We start from the raw sequence: 14,591 nt of genomic DNA, 5'->3' as shown, positions 1-14,591 counted from the left end.
ATGGCACTCAATCCATTATTGTCCGTGTTCTTTGCCCTGTTCCTGGCTACGGTCTCCCACGCCCAGATCATCACCGCCAACGGGCTAACCTTTGATTCTGGCGAGGTGGTGAGTCTGCTTTGGACCTATGAGAGCAATGGGCCAGCGCTGTACGATCTCCATTTGTGTGCTGGCGACGAGACCACAGACTCCTATGTAAGTGGGATGGAACCCATTTGCAGAACGGACCAACCACTGAGATATACACATGCAGGACTGCCTAGCTCAAGTTGTGCGGAAAGGTACATTTGAACCGGGAGATTGGGTGTCTTTCCGTGTGAACCAGAGCGTGGGTGGAAACGAGCCCAACGCTTAGTATGAAACCCCCAGAAACCCAAAAAGAGACTCATGCTAACCGACTCTTGAATAGCTTCCTGAAGATTGTTTCTACTGGACCAAACGACCCCTGGTCTGGCTACACCTACCACTTTACTTTGACCAATATGAAAGGTTCATTCCCCTCCAAGATCTCCAATGCAGTCAGATCCATGACACCGGCACTTGCCCTCCCCTGGACCCCGGAAGAAGACCATCTCCTCGAAGGAGGCCCCACACCCACCCCGACATTCAAGCAGTCAGCCCCCATGGGAAACACAGAATCCGTCCTCCAGTTCCCAGCTCCAACCGAAAACGAGATCCATGGCAATGAACTACGCAAACGTCAGGACCTGGGCATGCATACGGTGCCCTTTGGGATGCAAGATGGTCCGACTAAGTATGCTCCAATGCCCAAACGCGCTGGCAGTACTATTTTGGACAAGTCGCCTACACCACAGTATCCACCATTTCCTTTCGTTATTGCAACGACCTATCTGGGTGCACCGACGGTTCAAACGACCCTGTCGGAGTATCTGTCTGCGACGGTGAACCCCACGGAGAATAACGTATGTTTGACCCGATATCAATACCGCCGAGGAGTCTAATTCGTGATTTAGGTTGCTCCCGCTGCCGCCCCAACGCTGGATAAGAGGATGCAGCAATGGCTGGAGCGGTGGAAGGATTAAGATCATTTGCGGTGGCGATGAGACAAAGATGTCATTGAGATCATTTATTCGTGTCCTGTCCGCAACATTTTTCATATCAATGTTCTGTGCTTCTATCATCATCTGGCCCTTCTATACCGAACTTTGATCATCCCATTATGGTTGAACAAAACGACCAACCACCCCCTCGGTAAAGTGTTGAAAAGATTAGACCAATCATGTCAAGTTCAAGGTATGAACTATATGCTCCATGCCTCCAGGGCAGGCGTTAATACTGGGGTGGGCGAGTGACTGAGCCAGTCGTCTGGATGAAACGTGATATTCTCGCGCACCGCCACATAGTCGCTGTCCGAGTAGCCAAGCAACGACTCGATCTCTGAGCTCCGGTGGCCCTTGATGTGGGCGATTTCGATGCTGCCGTAATTAACCAGAGCGCGACCGACTTCCTTGAGCTCCTGTCCGTCAAGCGCGGAGTCTCCATTCAGAGCATCCTGGGAAGGTCGATCAACAACCACCAACCGCACCGATTCCTGGTGCCCGAAGTGTCCTTCCACAGCAACAACCCCGGCTGGCAGGAGATTTGCTTTATTTTGAAGGGCATTGTATGCCCCATGATCGATGTACAGGGTCCCGTGTGGAGCGAGGCCGTGGAGCAGCCAGAATGATCGAGATTTGATTGGAGTGTCCGAAGGGAGGAATCGGGTATGAAGGGGAGGCTTGGGTATGTCCTGTTTGTCGTCCCGAGGCTCTTGTTGAATGGTTTGCAAGTACTTCACAATCTCGTGAACATTCCCTGGCTTTGAGCTTTTCGTTATAATGGTCGTTACTCCAGCACTGGTCCCCAACTTGGCGGCCACAATTTTGGTGCTCATGCCCCCCGTTCCCAGTGCCGATCCTGCGGACGAAACGTCGGCTTCTAGCGAGGCAATGTCTGAGACAACTTCGATGGGTTCCGCATCCGGATTCGTGCGGGGGTTTGCAGTATAGAGACAGTCGACGTCGGTCATGAGGAATAGATAGTCCGCCTTCACCATGGCGGCAGTAATGGCTGATAAGGTGTCATTATCGCCAAAATTGATTTCCTTGGGGAAGATGATAGGTGAGAAGAGGCGAAAGAGCAGAAACTAAGAGGGAGCCTTACAGAAACGGCCAGGGTATCGTTCTCGTTGACTATAGGAATCACCCCCATATCAAAGAGCTGCTCGAAGGTATTCTGGGCGTTGACATATTGGGATCTCTGGGATAGGTGTCAGATGGCACAAAGGCAGGCGAAAAGCAAGAGACTTACATCGGCAATGTCATTTCGCGTTAAGAGAATCTGGGCCACCGGGACCCAAAGATGCGAGAAGAGGTTGTCCCACAGACTCATCAGCCGGCATTGGCCAACGGCCGCCAGAGCCTAACGATCCACATCAATTCCAGGCCCAAACGTGATCTGACAGAAGACACACCTGTATCCGAGGCAGGTGTTTCGGCTTCTTCTCCATATCCATCCTCCGCAAGCCGACTCCAATGGCGCCTGATGATACCAGGACCACTTTGTGGCCATCCTTGCGCAACTGGGCGACAGTCTCCACGATTAATGTTAGGATCGAGAGGATGGGCTCATGGGTAACCTCGTCGACAATAGAACTCGTTCCTGTCCGTCAAGTGGGGGGTCAGTATAGTTACATTTTTCTGGATGAGACCGGACCGATCAGGGAGGGAATCCTGTACCCAGTTTGATCACAATGGTCAGACCGGAGGGGGACATGTTGTAAGTCCCAATGGCAGCCATGATGTCTGGTAACCAAGAGAGTCAGAGGGTCAAGGTTGCCCACTCGTACGCGCTCTTTCTGTTACCGTCATTCTGCCATCGCCCACCGCCTCCTCGGAGATTCTTCTCTTTGCGACCGGGATCGATTGATTGATCTCTAGAGTCCTCGACATGCCAGACTCCCAGTCGCCCGGTGCGGCTGCACCCCCAGCTGACAAGCCCGACTCAGGATATATCCCCGGTGATGACACCTGGACCCAGTTCCGCAATATCTACTCCATCCTTACCGGGAAGATGTCCGCTGAGGGCATCGAGAAGTTCCGCGTCGCGCGCGATGTCCGGAACGAAGTGGCCGATTGCAAGCGCTGCGAGGAACAGCGGGACTATCTTCTTCAATATAGTGAGCTACCTGAGCCAAATTGGAAACCTTGGACTCTAACATTGGATTTGAAGGCCCCGTGGTCCGTTTTCTCTCCGACAATATCCGACAACTGGGCGGCGATCTACACAGTCACAATATCTACTGCCGCCGGTGCACGAACCGAAAGGCCGGCGGATTCGATCCGCAATACGGCATTCTAGTGTGCGCGAACGAGATGAAGGACCAGGGTCATCTGGAGGATACCATGGCGCATGAGATGGTTCATGCCTACGATCATCTGCGGTTTAAAGTAGACTGGACAGATAATCTGCGCCATGCCGCTTGCACAGAGGTATTCCCCCCTACTATACATCAATGATCCATTCATCGGCTAATCATCCCTCTCGCAAGATCCGAGCCAGCTCGCTCAGCGGCGAATGCAGATGGGCACGCGAGTTCTTCCGCAGAGGCCAATGGAAACTCACACAGCAGCATCAAGAATGTGTGCGACGAAGAGCAATCCTATCCGTCCGGGCTCGGCCAACCTGCAAGGATGAGGCCCATGCCGAGAGAGTGGTCAATGAAGTCTGGGATAGCTGCTTCAAAGACACCCGGCCGTTTGATGAAATCTTCCGATGATATACCTCCCTGTTTTTATAGCGCAGACCACGATTCTCTCTTCTCTTGTGTTACCTAGACCTTTTCTTTGATGTATCATATTTGATGGACGCAATTGGAAGGCCGAGATTAACTTCACATGGTGCCATATCGCGCATCTCTCCCCAATTATCCCTCTGCGAAAAAGCAACACCCAAAACCCGAAAATGCTAATAAGAATCAACACCGCAAACTCCAAGACGCAATTAAAACACCCCAACACCGATAAACTGCCATGCGTCGAGAATGGATCATGCTTTGTCCTCCTTGGACGGCCCGGAACTCCGCTTCAGCGCTCTATCATCTTTGACACAGTGCTTGACGATCCAAGGATGCCGCTGGATGTCGTCCAGCGGAATCCGCTTCTCGGGGTCCAGGACAAGCAGCTATATTACTAGTCAGCACCCGAGGTCAACAACAAAACCATAACAAAACTCACCCGCTTGATCAGATCTTTCGCCTCCGGACTGATGAATGACGGCACGGACATATCTGCCCGAGCGATCCGCCGGTGGGTCATGACGGGCGTATCCTCAAAGGGGGCTTCGCCCACGAGAAATTCATAGATCAACACACCTAGACTCCACAAGTCCACTTTTTCACTATAGTAGTTGTCTTGCGAGCCGGGCTTAAGCATCTCTGGAGGCAGGTAGTCCAGCGTTCCACACATGGTCTGGCGTCGGTTGTTGGGCGCGTGGACACTCCAGCCAAAGTCACTGATTTTGATTTCTCCATGGATGCCAACGAGGATGTTCTCGGGCTTGATATCACGGTGCATCACATGCTTCTTATGCAGATACTTCAATGCCGCTGCCATCTGCGCAATATACTGCGCAGCCTTCCACTCGGGGAAGCGGTGTTCTTTCCGGAGATGCTTGTACAGCTCTCCCCGACCAGCGAATTCTAGGATCAGAAAGATTCGCTTGCTGTCATGGAAATGGCCGTAGAGTCGCAAGACATTGGGATGGCGCAGATTGCTTTGGATTTCGATCTCACGACGCACCTGCTTCTGGACGCCGCCCTGCTGCAGCTCGGACTTGTGCAGGACCTTGAGAGCGCAGACAAAGCCAGAAGACCGCTCCTTGGCCAGGTATACTCGTCCAAACTTGCCTTTACCCAGAGGCTTCCCGATCTCGAACATTCCCAGGTGTAGCTGCTTGGGTACTGAGGGCTGGTCATACAGGACTGTAGAGTTGCGCTGGTCGGCCTCATCATTCCGGACCGTGGATCTACCCTGCGACCCTTTGCCAGGGGAGTTCATGGTGTTGGTCTTATTGTCATTGGTGTTCTGAAGCGCCAGCTTCAGCAGGTGGGAGCGATTTGAGTTGTTGTTCACTTGGCCCGCCGCACCTAGGCCTGACAATGAGACGGCTGTGGACAGGGAAGAGCCCTGGAAGAAATTTGATCAGATTACAACCAGGTACAATGGACGAGGGTCAAGTATTTAGTACCTTGTGTTTGTAGGTCCGATCACTGCTGCCATTCTCCTTCTCGTCCTTGACGGAGAGGTGCTCGAAACGAGCTTCCAGTGTCTTGGCGGTCATCGTTAGGGTTGGAAACGGCAGAAGTAGGAAGGAGAGTGGGTGGGTGAAAAGCGAGGTGGTCGTGGAGAACGTCGAAGTGAGAGTTGATGATCCGATCGTGTTTGGGCTGTCCGTTCATGCTTGGCCCAGTCGCCCCGGCAACCCTCGGCCCGGGCATTTAATCCGGCATATCGTGGTTATCTCACTTTCCTTATCTGACCTTCTTCGTCTTCATCCTCAGCCGGTGTCATGGCCTCCCATTCCCCTCAACCCGCTGCCCCCGGGCATGCGACCGTGTCGCCAGATGCGAAACCTCCCACCTCCGTCTCCATCCAGGGCTTCCGCATCTCGACACAGAAGCTACCTATTCTCAAGGCTGAGCCAATTGAGGAGATGACCAAGAAGCTGGGCATTGCGCCCCCCGAGATGATCTTCGGAGACAATTTTGTGGCGATTGAGCGGGAAAAGGGGGATTGGGGCATTCAATTCAACGCATTCGACGCGCTAGACCTGGTGGACAAGACGGGACAGTCCATGCTTCAGGTGGCCTATTCGACAGAGTGGCAGAAAAGCAGGTGGGCTTCTTCGTCCGTCCAATGGATGGCATGCCATTAACTCGGAGGCCTATTTAGAGAGAAAACCCACGAGGGCATCAAAGAGGTGGTGAAGCCGTTCGACTGGTCCTACAGCACCGACTACAAAGGCACCCTCCATCCGAATGCCCGCCCATTCGAAGAAACAACCAAACCGATCCCTATTGAACTCCTCAAGCGTCCTGATCCAATTCTATTCTTTGACGAAGTTGTTCTTTACGAGGACGAGCTCGCCGACAATGGGATTGCCATGCTCTCATGCAAGATTCGCGTGATGCCGGGTCGGCTACTTCTGCTATCGCGGTTCTTCATGCGCCTTGATAACGTCCTGATTCGACTTCGAGACACAAGGGTCTATGTGGACTTTGAGAGTCACGAGGTGATCCGGGAATACCAGGCCAAGGAGGGCGAATATGAGAAAATTCGACAGGTACGGAACAGCACTCCTCCTGACGATGACCTAGTCGATTAACAATCTGCAGACTCTGGCAGCGACCAGGGAGGATGTTCCGGCGTTTATGCGAGACCCCAACCGGTTGTCCGAGGTTCTGCCTGTCGTGGACAAACGCTCGGAGAGGGTTTCTCTCGATGGCTGAAGTGAATTGGAAACATCACTCTTCTTGGCCTACGGGTCAACGTGCAATGAAACTGACGAAGCTGTATTGCATCCGAATCACACAGGATATTTGAGCAGGATGGTGGATTACGCGTTTGGTCCGAAATAGACCATCGTGCATCGCTTGAAGAAGCATGAGCTCATGGAGCAGAACCGATGTCTTGGGCAGCGGGTGCAGGAATATCACAACCGACATATCGACGTGGACTGTATGAAAACAGGAGAGCATTGTGCAAATGAATGTCATAGATGAATACCAATAATGAATGAAACAATTACGATCTTAAGTTCAAGGTTCAAGTTCAAGGATCCTATCTATCACTCGGGAGACAAACAGTGCAAACGGGCTGATTTTCCCCCGTCCGTAACAGTCCTCCTTCACGACTCTCCCCAAGCACAGCAATGTCTAGAACACTACCATTAGGCGTGCGAGGGTTTCGCCAGTCGCGATGGCTCCAGGTATGCACATATATATCCCTACGGGTGACCGCTCAAGCTGACCCGCCAACTGCAGCCACAGTCCCAGAGCGTCTTGCTCTCGACCGCCGCCCAACACCCTGTTCGGTATACCAGTCGCACTGCCTCGAATAGACCGGCTGAACCTTTCCTGCCCACCTCATTGAGTTCTACCCCTCTGATTCGATCCTACTCGCAATCGCCGCGTCTGGCGAGAAGTGCCGAGCCACGTCCAGGCGGAGCCGCCGAAATCTACGTCGCATACGGCATGACCCAGAAACTCTTCGAGGCCTGCTCCAGCCAGACCGATTATCAGATTCCGCAGATCTCCCAGAAGGGAGTACCTGTGCCTAAAACCGAGACTGGTGAAGACCTGGGCGTGGGTGAGAGTTGGTGGTTCAAAGGTGAGCTCACTCCCTCGTCCTGGCTGTTGTAGAAACTAATCTTCGCGCGCGTGTGTATACAGAACTCGGTCTGCGGCCAACCTTTTCCACCTGGTCACAAGTGACCTTTCTCCACATGTATCTATTGACCGTCCGGCTTCGCGCGCTTCCCTCCCACGACAGCGTCCAGACTTACTCCCGCCACCTGATCGACCACTTCTCGCATAACGCAGAGCACCGGATGGATGTGCTTCATGACATTAGCAGCCGCACCATCCGGAACAAGTACCTCAAGGATCTATTTATTCAGTGGCGTGGTGTGCTGGCTGCATACGATGAAGGTCTGGTCAAGGGTGACGCGGTGCTGGGTGCCGCTATCTGGCGCAACCTGTGGAAGGCTAGTCCGACGGGACCCGATGGTCAGGAACTGGACTGGTCTAAGGTCGCCTTGGTGGTGGCGTATATGCGGCGGGTTCTGTCGCAACTTTCGCAAGTGAGTGAGGCTGATATGGTCTTTACTCTCAGCGGCAAGGACAGGGGCACTATCTTTGGATACTCGGAGGCAGATCGGAAACTTGTCGAGTCCAGCCGGTGATAATGTCGACAGAAAACTTTCTTGGATTCCTGTTTTACTATTGTACTATTGAGATACTTCTTGGTGCTAAAATCATGTATAATATGACACACCCATTTTTCATCCACACTCTTTTCAGAACGGAGAACATCACTGGCAAACAGGCTAATGGTCTTTCTTGCCGAATAGGTCTTTCTCGACCATGGCACGGCAAATCGGGTGGTAGAAATCGCGATGCTTCTCAAACGTCGCGAGTGCAACGGGGCGGTTGATTTTCTGGAGATTGCGGTACCTGGACCAGATCAGATTAGCACATGACAACGTTACGCAGAACTCGAGACAGGGGGGGCACCTACAATGGTCGCACAAACTTCATTCTTCCGATCCGGCCCAGCAGCTCCGTAGTCGGCTCAATCACACTCTCATCCCCGGTCTTCAGGCCGACTTGGAAGTAGAGGTTGGCCACCTCAATATTCTCGCTCTTGGTCAGTCCGTAGACTTCCCCCATCAACTTCGACAGCTCGGGCTGGAGGGGCTGCTCGAAGCGGAGAACCTGCTCCAGGAAGACAACGATCTGGTTTGCCGTGAGATCCTGGATATCGCTGGCCATGGGCTTGAAAGACGAGCCGGGGAGAGATTTCCATTTCTGGGCAAGTTCGTAGACCACGTCCACAAGTGAGGTGTCAAAAGTCGGCTTGGGGGGCAGGCCGGGAGCGTAAAACCACCTATCCCAGTCCAGCTCGTTCAGGGCCTTGGATGTTTCGGCATCGGACTTGAAGAAATCCAGGACTGTCGCTTTGAACTCATAGGAATCGAGAGACTTGGTCTTGAAGACGGTGAAGTACTAAGGAGGAAGTCAGCCATGACCAACATTGCAAAAAAGAATTCCACGTACATGAGGGATGAACTTGTCCCACTGTTGCTTGCCGACCAGGTTCTCGAGGTGGAACAGGAAGTTAAACCCTTTCTCATAGGGAATGCTGGAGAATGCATCGTCCGGATCCTTGCCCTTGAGATCCACCACCAGCTTGGTGAATTCGTGATCGTGTCCAAAGTGTTCCATGGCGTCGGTCAGCGCTTTCCATCCGATGATGGCCGAGAAATGACGGTACGGCTCGCCATGAATGGCAGCCAGGATCCGTCTCTCCAAGTACACGGTCCATCCCTCATTCAGCCAGAAATGCTCCCAAGAGGCATTGGTGACGAGGTTGCCGCTCCAGCTGTGGGCGAGCTCGTGCGCAATGACATCAATGTTTTCTCGGTCCTGGAGACCGTGTCAGCCATCATCATCGAGAAGAATCCCATCCGAACAAACCTTTGAAATGATGCTGGGAGTGGCGAAAGTGAAGATGGGATTCTCCATTCCTCCATACGGGAAACTCGGAGGCAGAATCAGGACGTTGTACTCGCCCCAGACATAGGGATAGACAATCTTCTCGATGGTCGTGATGAAATTCTCCGTGTCATTCTCGAGCTCCCACTTGCACCCGGCGAGCTCGTCGGGGCTGGTTGCCACGACACTGCGAGGCCCAATGGGGGCCTCCGCCACATCACTTGAGGTTCCAGTTAATACAATGACACGAGCGACAGAGGGGAGGGACTTTACCCGCTGGCCAGTGCAAAGAGATAGCTGGGGATCGGGATGGACTGGTGGAATCGGTACAGCTGATTTCCGGACTGGGAGGTCACCGAGGACTGTCGGATCGGCAGACCACTGGCAATCACCGGCAGGGGCGAGGTGATGTTGAAGTCAAACGTACTCTTCACATCCGGGGTATCCTGACACGGGAAAATGGACCGCGCGTGGATGGCCTGGCATTGCGAGACTGGAGCGGTCGTTAGCCATGACAACTACAGCCTGCCTCCTAGAAAGTGTTCCCAGGAAAGTCTTGTGCCCGGAGCCACCTACACATATAGGGATGTTTCTTGTTGGAGGTTTGCGCCGGCGTCAGCCATTGGAGCGCCGTGCAGCGAGCGGTGGTCTTCACCGCAATCTATGCACGCGCCGTCAGTCTGCATCCAGATGATCCGGCACTTCAATGACCTACCTCGACCTCGACGGTGCCATTCAGCTTCACACCCTGTTCGAGGGTGATCTTCAAGGGCGTGCCGAAGGGCTCCAGCTGGGGCAGCAGCTCCCACTGGGAGGGCTTGCCGTCGACCTTGACGGCGCCAATGTCGAGATGGCTGGTGTCGAGGATGATTTCGCGTGACTGGGCGTCGGTGATGGACTTGAACTGGTGGACGACATTGCCGGCCAGCAGCTTCTGGTCGAAGCGGATATCGAGGTTGGCGGTGATGTGGGTGGATCGCCAGTTGTTGTAGTTGCTGAGGGTGTTGGGATCCCGCGGCGGGTTGATGGTGCTGAGGGTGGCCATTGTCCGTCTTTGGAAGCAGGGAAGTCTCGGGGAGCAGCGGGTGGGCAGAGGAGAAAAGAAGCGCAGGGCCATGTTCAGCAACCACGGTGTCAAGCGAGCCGCGCCTAAGCGATCGATCCGTGGATGGAGGATAGATCCGTAGATGCCCCTCTGATCTGTCAACTAGGGATATTCGTCTGCAGCGCATAGGTAATCTTTGTGGTTGCCTCTTCCCTTATTTATTGATCGCCTCTCTTCTGCTTCTTCTCTTCTTTTCCCTTTCTTACCCACGATCATTGCTCCTCGTCCTGTACTTGGTCTTGATTACCCGTGTTCTTCAGCCCCCGCATCGGCCACCGCCTTCCCCTGAATCGTTATTGAGGACCAACTGGACCATTATTTATTATCATCAACTAGTTTGACCCCTGACTCCCCAACCGACGGAGCACCACTGCCCATCTGGACTCACCACTGGCTCGGTCCTGTCCAGGATTCTCTTACTCCTGCGCCTGTCGCCCTCCGATCTCATTGTGTGTCTCTCCCCTCCCTTTCGTGGGAACCTAACAAACACCCCCGGGATCATCCTGCGATCGGCCCAACTAACTGCCACCCGTTGAATTCCCAGGCCAATTGCGAGAAGGGAGGTGTCTCAGTCCCAGGATCGCATTCCGGTAGACTTGTTCAGCCTCTTGTCTTCGAAGCGATGCATTGAGTGGCCTCAGAAGTATAGATCAGGGGAGCCCGCATCTCCGTGAGAATGCTACACCACTCGGCGGTGGACGATGAACTCAAGCCGTTCCAGCCCCGGCGTCCCTCAATACCAGATCCAGCCCCCTTCGCGGCTCCCAATCGGCCCAGCTCTCGTTCCTCACGACCAAGTTCGCGAAATCGCATGGTGAAACCACCGGCCACTCCAGCGGGCCTCGGCGCACACACAGAAAAGGTCCCGCACTTGCCTTTGGACAGCCCAGCGCCCGTCAGTCCCATCAAAGAGGGACTCGGGAGTGTCAATCGCTGGTCCCACTCCACCGCATCGAGCAAGGCCCCATCGGACTACGGGATTCATCGCCGAGGGAGCTCCAAAATGTCGATATCAGGTGATCGCCAGTCCCCCCAGGCTGTGAGGAATGTGGTGGACTATACTCGAAACACGGGAAACCATAGTCCTCAACGTGGGCAAACGGACGCCCCGATGTTGATGCTTCCCGAGCTTGGTTCAACCGCCATGTTTGCTGCCGACCCGACTTCCTCGCCGCTGGATCCCCCATTTACGGCCTCCGGCTATATCGCACAAAATCAATCACCCAACAAACCACAAACGGACACAGGAACAGCCCGCCCCGCCAACAGCGTGGCGCATACCAACCAAGGCTCCATATCTTTAGCCGATGGGGAAGGGGGTCCGGAATCACGGCATCATAGCCAGACCCAAAAGGTCATGCTCTCCAGGGCTCTCCAAAAAGCAAACACCGCAGTTCTGCTGGACAATGCGGCCAATTTTGAAGGCGCCATGGAGGCGTACAACGATGCCTGCAACCTACTTCAATTGGTCATGTTCCGCAGCAATGGTGGCGAGGAGGAAAAACTGAAGCTGCAGGAGATCCGTGACACATATATGATCCGGATCACCGAGCTTCAGCGCCTGGACATACCCCTCCCGGAAGATGATGGCAAGGCTCTTCCCGATCGCCCCCTGAGTCAGGAGTCATATGGTGAATTCGATGACCACGGGATTATCGATACTCAACCAAGCTCTCTCCGCTCCAGTCTGAACTTCCAAGACTCCGCACTGGACGATAGGGAACGATTGGCCTCAGGCATGGTGCCTCCCAGGCGCCAATCGTCAATGAAGAATCAGCATCCACGGTACCGAGAACCGTCCATGCTGCAGGAGTCCAATGAAACAACCTCGTGGCTGGACACGATCGATGAGTCTGGTGCATCTTCACCATCGTCAGCCAATTCCAGGGCATCGTCCGTCTATCTGCGCCGCCGGACGAGTCGTCGCCTGAGCAGTGATACCGAGGCTGCATTTGATGCTGCACTGGACGCTGCGGTAGAGGCCGCGTACGACGAAGGCTTAGAGCCGGTCATGGAGTATCAGGAAGATGAAAGTGACTATATCGTGGCCAATGCTCGCAGGAATATCGAGCTGGCGAAGCAAAGGGTTCGGGAGGCGGAACGAGAGGCGGAAGCCATGAATCGTGGCCGTGCAATGCGCCACATGCAAGAACAGAGGATGGATAGCCATCCCCCCGGTTTGGATTCGGATTATCTGGATGAAGAAGCGGAAGAGGAGGAGCGCCTCTTGGAGGAGATGACCAAGGGCTATGTGATGGACGACTTCGAATTCGGCCTTCAGTCCAAGTCTGCCCTTCCCCGAGAATCTGGCTCGAGCAACGTGTCGGGAAGAACCTGGGAAAGCTCTGTGACATCCAATCTCAGTGCCGGAGCTACTCTGTCGACTCTTGCGGAAGATGACGATGACCAGAAGAAAGTGCCCAACACCTTGCCCTATGCTCCACCCACCTCGGTTTTGCCAGCCGTTCCAGCCTCGTCTGATTTCCCTGGCTTGCCACCGCAACGGGTCTCTATCACCCGGCCGCCTATGCCCACCAATGAACCTCCCGCCATTCCCGGGGTACGAGCGCGGAGATTGTCTGGCCACAATAGGGATCTGAAGATTAACATTGGGTCCCGTGCCCGAACGGATTCGACCGAATCAGCAATGGATTCCTTTGCGACACCCTTGACTAGCCGAGCGCCACCACCTCTCCCAAAGGATGATCCCTCAGACTTATCCAGATCGTCTACTCCGGCCTTCCGATCCAACACGCGCAACCCATCGATTGGGTCTTTCGTGGAGAACGCCTCGGCCGCTGCCAATCTGTCTAGGGTGCTCTCGCGAGAAGAGGAGGAACCAGAGCTGCCACCAGTGCCATCATCAACCGCCCCGCGGCCCATGGCCAAGATCCCCTCGGCGCCAGACAGCTTAGACAGACCTGGTTCGAGCACCAAGGCCTTCCGCAGTCGGAACGTCTCTGTTTCCACTCCCGACACCGCCCCTGATTCACCAACGACACCATTCAGCGGCTCATTCCCGAACCTGGACAGTCAGAGAAGCGCACTGTCTAACAGTATTCCAATTCCACCTACTCCCACCGGTATTAGCTTCACGCAGAATGGACTACCGACGGGTGGTCTCAACCTCTTTGATTGTGATGTTCACTCACCTACCACTCTGGGCTGTCCGAATTCGCAAATGCCTAATGGTCCTGTTCCGTTGGAGCCGTGCCCGGAGTCATACCTTCTCCGTCCATTCTGGTTGATGCGAAGCTTGTATCAGACGATTGCTCACCCTCAAGGAGGCTACTTGTCAGCCAAACTCTTTATCCCCCGTGATGTCTGGCGAGTGAAAAATGTCAAACTCAAAGCTGTTGAGGATAAGGTGTCCAACTGCGATCTCTTGACTGCCGCGCTACTCAAGTTGGCTCAGGTGGATACATACGATGCGGATGCAGTGCTAGAAGAGATGCAGGCGCTTGAGAATGTTCTCGACCAGGTTCAAAACGTGTTGACCAAGAAACTGGGACATGAGGTCGGTGTACAGGCGGCTATGCCCCTCTTAAAGCAGGGTGTGGCGCCAGAAGAGTCGGCTCATGTGGAGAATCTACCCAGCAAGACCTCCAGTACGGGCAACAAGTCATCATCCCTACGGTCCTGGAAACGGCTACGGTCAAAGACTTCGGGTGTAGGAGGTGCCAGTGCCCCCATAGCAAGCGTCAGGGAAAGCAACAAGGACAACCTGACTCTGAACTCGCTCCCCATGTCCGCGACTCCTTCGACCCATCCGAAGCGCAATGTCACTCAGCTGGAATTGGGAGGGCCCAATGCCAACTACATGGGCGCGTTGGCTCGTCTCTTTGATGCCGTTCAGGTTCTAGGTAAGTCTTTTAACTCTACTGTTGATTCTTGCGTTCTAACCCAGCTTTAGATCAAATCGCCCAGCAGGTTGAAGATCCTGGACTGAAACATTCGTCCCCGACGCATGTCGGTCTGGAGCTCAGCACGCGACATGCCGCCGAGTTTTTTGGTTTCTATGTGTGCCGCTTCGCATTGACTGATGTGGGCATGATGCTCGACAAGTTCATTAAACGGGGCAGTGAATGGGTGCTGATTTAGGAAGTATATATGGTGTTTAAAGTTTTTTTTTGGTTTTTTCCCCTGCCCATACCTTGACACACAGTCTCTCCCTCGTCTTTTACATTTTCCGTCCTTTGCGATGTCTCCCTT

At 54.0% G+C, this 14,591-nt stretch overlaps 8 protein-coding genes across 8 annotated transcripts; 5 read left to right on the top strand and 3 right to left on the bottom strand.

Moving 5' to 3' along the window:
* PFLUO_LOCUS9178 (Cell wall synthesis protein kre9 precursor) lies at positions 1-1,043 on the top strand (the record flags this gene model as incomplete). Its single annotated transcript, XM_073786979.1, has 4 exons — positions 1-195; positions 254-354; positions 410-923; positions 975-1,043. The coding sequence occupies 4 exons, from the start codon at positions 1-3 to the stop codon at positions 1,041-1,043; spliced, it is 879 nt and encodes a 292-aa protein (XP_073643180.1).
* A 218-nt stretch (positions 1,044-1,261) lies between these two features.
* PFLUO_LOCUS9177 (Glutamate 5-kinase) lies at positions 1,262-2,799 on the bottom strand (the record flags this gene model as incomplete). Its single annotated transcript, XM_073786978.1, is given in 5 exon segments — positions 1,262-2,146; positions 2,164-2,259; positions 2,311-2,421; positions 2,474-2,661; positions 2,739-2,799. 5 exon segments carry the CDS (start codon positions 2,797-2,799, stop codon positions 1,262-1,264), a joined length of 1,341 nt encoding a protein of 446 aa, XP_073643179.1.
* Positions 2,800-2,949: 150 nt separating this feature from the next.
* PFLUO_LOCUS9176 (Mitochondrial inner membrane protease atp23) lies at positions 2,950-3,778 on the top strand (the record flags this gene model as incomplete). The annotated part of the gene is made up of 3 exons (XM_073786976.1): positions 2,950-3,178; positions 3,232-3,491; positions 3,551-3,778. The coding sequence occupies 3 exons, from the start codon at positions 2,950-2,952 to the stop codon at positions 3,776-3,778; spliced, it is 717 nt and encodes a 238-aa protein (XP_073643178.1).
* A 269-nt stretch (positions 3,779-4,047) lies between these two features.
* Positions 4,048-5,340, bottom strand: PFLUO_LOCUS9175 (spindle assembly checkpoint kinase; the record flags this gene model as incomplete). Its single annotated transcript, XM_073786975.1, has 3 exons — positions 4,048-4,182; positions 4,236-5,186; positions 5,248-5,340. The coding sequence occupies 3 exons, from the start codon at positions 5,338-5,340 to the stop codon at positions 4,048-4,050; spliced, it is 1,179 nt and encodes a 392-aa protein (XP_073643177.1).
* Positions 5,341-5,568: 228 nt separating this feature from the next.
* On the top strand, positions 5,569-6,508 carry PFLUO_LOCUS9174 (Tap42 interacting protein; the record flags this gene model as incomplete). The annotated part of the gene is made up of 3 exons (XM_073786974.1): positions 5,569-5,894; positions 5,952-6,342; positions 6,395-6,508. 3 exons carry the CDS (start codon positions 5,569-5,571, stop codon positions 6,506-6,508), a joined length of 831 nt encoding a protein of 276 aa, XP_073643176.1.
* Positions 6,509-6,670: 162 nt separating this feature from the next.
* PFLUO_LOCUS9173 (uncharacterized protein) lies at positions 6,671-7,962 on the top strand (the record flags this gene model as incomplete). Its single annotated transcript, XM_073786973.1, has 4 exons — positions 6,671-6,737; positions 6,953-6,987; positions 7,043-7,388; positions 7,451-7,962. The coding sequence occupies 4 exons, from the start codon at positions 6,671-6,673 to the stop codon at positions 7,960-7,962; spliced, it is 960 nt and encodes a 319-aa protein (XP_073643175.1).
* A 144-nt stretch (positions 7,963-8,106) lies between these two features.
* PFLUO_LOCUS9172 (Leucyl aminopeptidase yscIV) lies at positions 8,107-10,319 on the bottom strand (the record flags this gene model as incomplete). The annotated part of the gene is made up of 7 exons (XM_073786972.1): positions 8,107-8,233; positions 8,298-8,785; positions 8,837-9,205; positions 9,257-9,494; positions 9,548-9,767; positions 9,851-9,935; positions 9,990-10,319. 7 exons carry the CDS (start codon positions 10,317-10,319, stop codon positions 8,107-8,109), a joined length of 1,857 nt encoding a protein of 618 aa, XP_073643174.1.
* A 736-nt stretch (positions 10,320-11,055) lies between these two features.
* PFLUO_LOCUS9171 (uncharacterized protein) lies at positions 11,056-14,480 on the top strand (the record flags this gene model as incomplete). The annotated part of the gene is made up of 2 exons (XM_073786971.1): positions 11,056-14,242; positions 14,293-14,480. The coding sequence occupies 2 exons, from the start codon at positions 11,056-11,058 to the stop codon at positions 14,478-14,480; spliced, it is 3,375 nt and encodes a 1,124-aa protein (XP_073643173.1).
* Between the last annotated feature and the right edge of the window lie 111 nt (positions 14,481-14,591).

Source organism: Penicillium psychrofluorescens (assembly GCF_964197705.1).
Source record: "Penicillium psychrofluorescens genome assembly, chromosome: 6".
NCBI classification, from domain to species: domain Eukaryota; kingdom Fungi; phylum Ascomycota; class Eurotiomycetes; order Eurotiales; family Aspergillaceae; genus Penicillium; species Penicillium psychrofluorescens.
The sequence above is the reverse complement of the archived record's forward strand: the minus strand, read 5'-3'. Positions and strand labels throughout refer to the sequence as shown.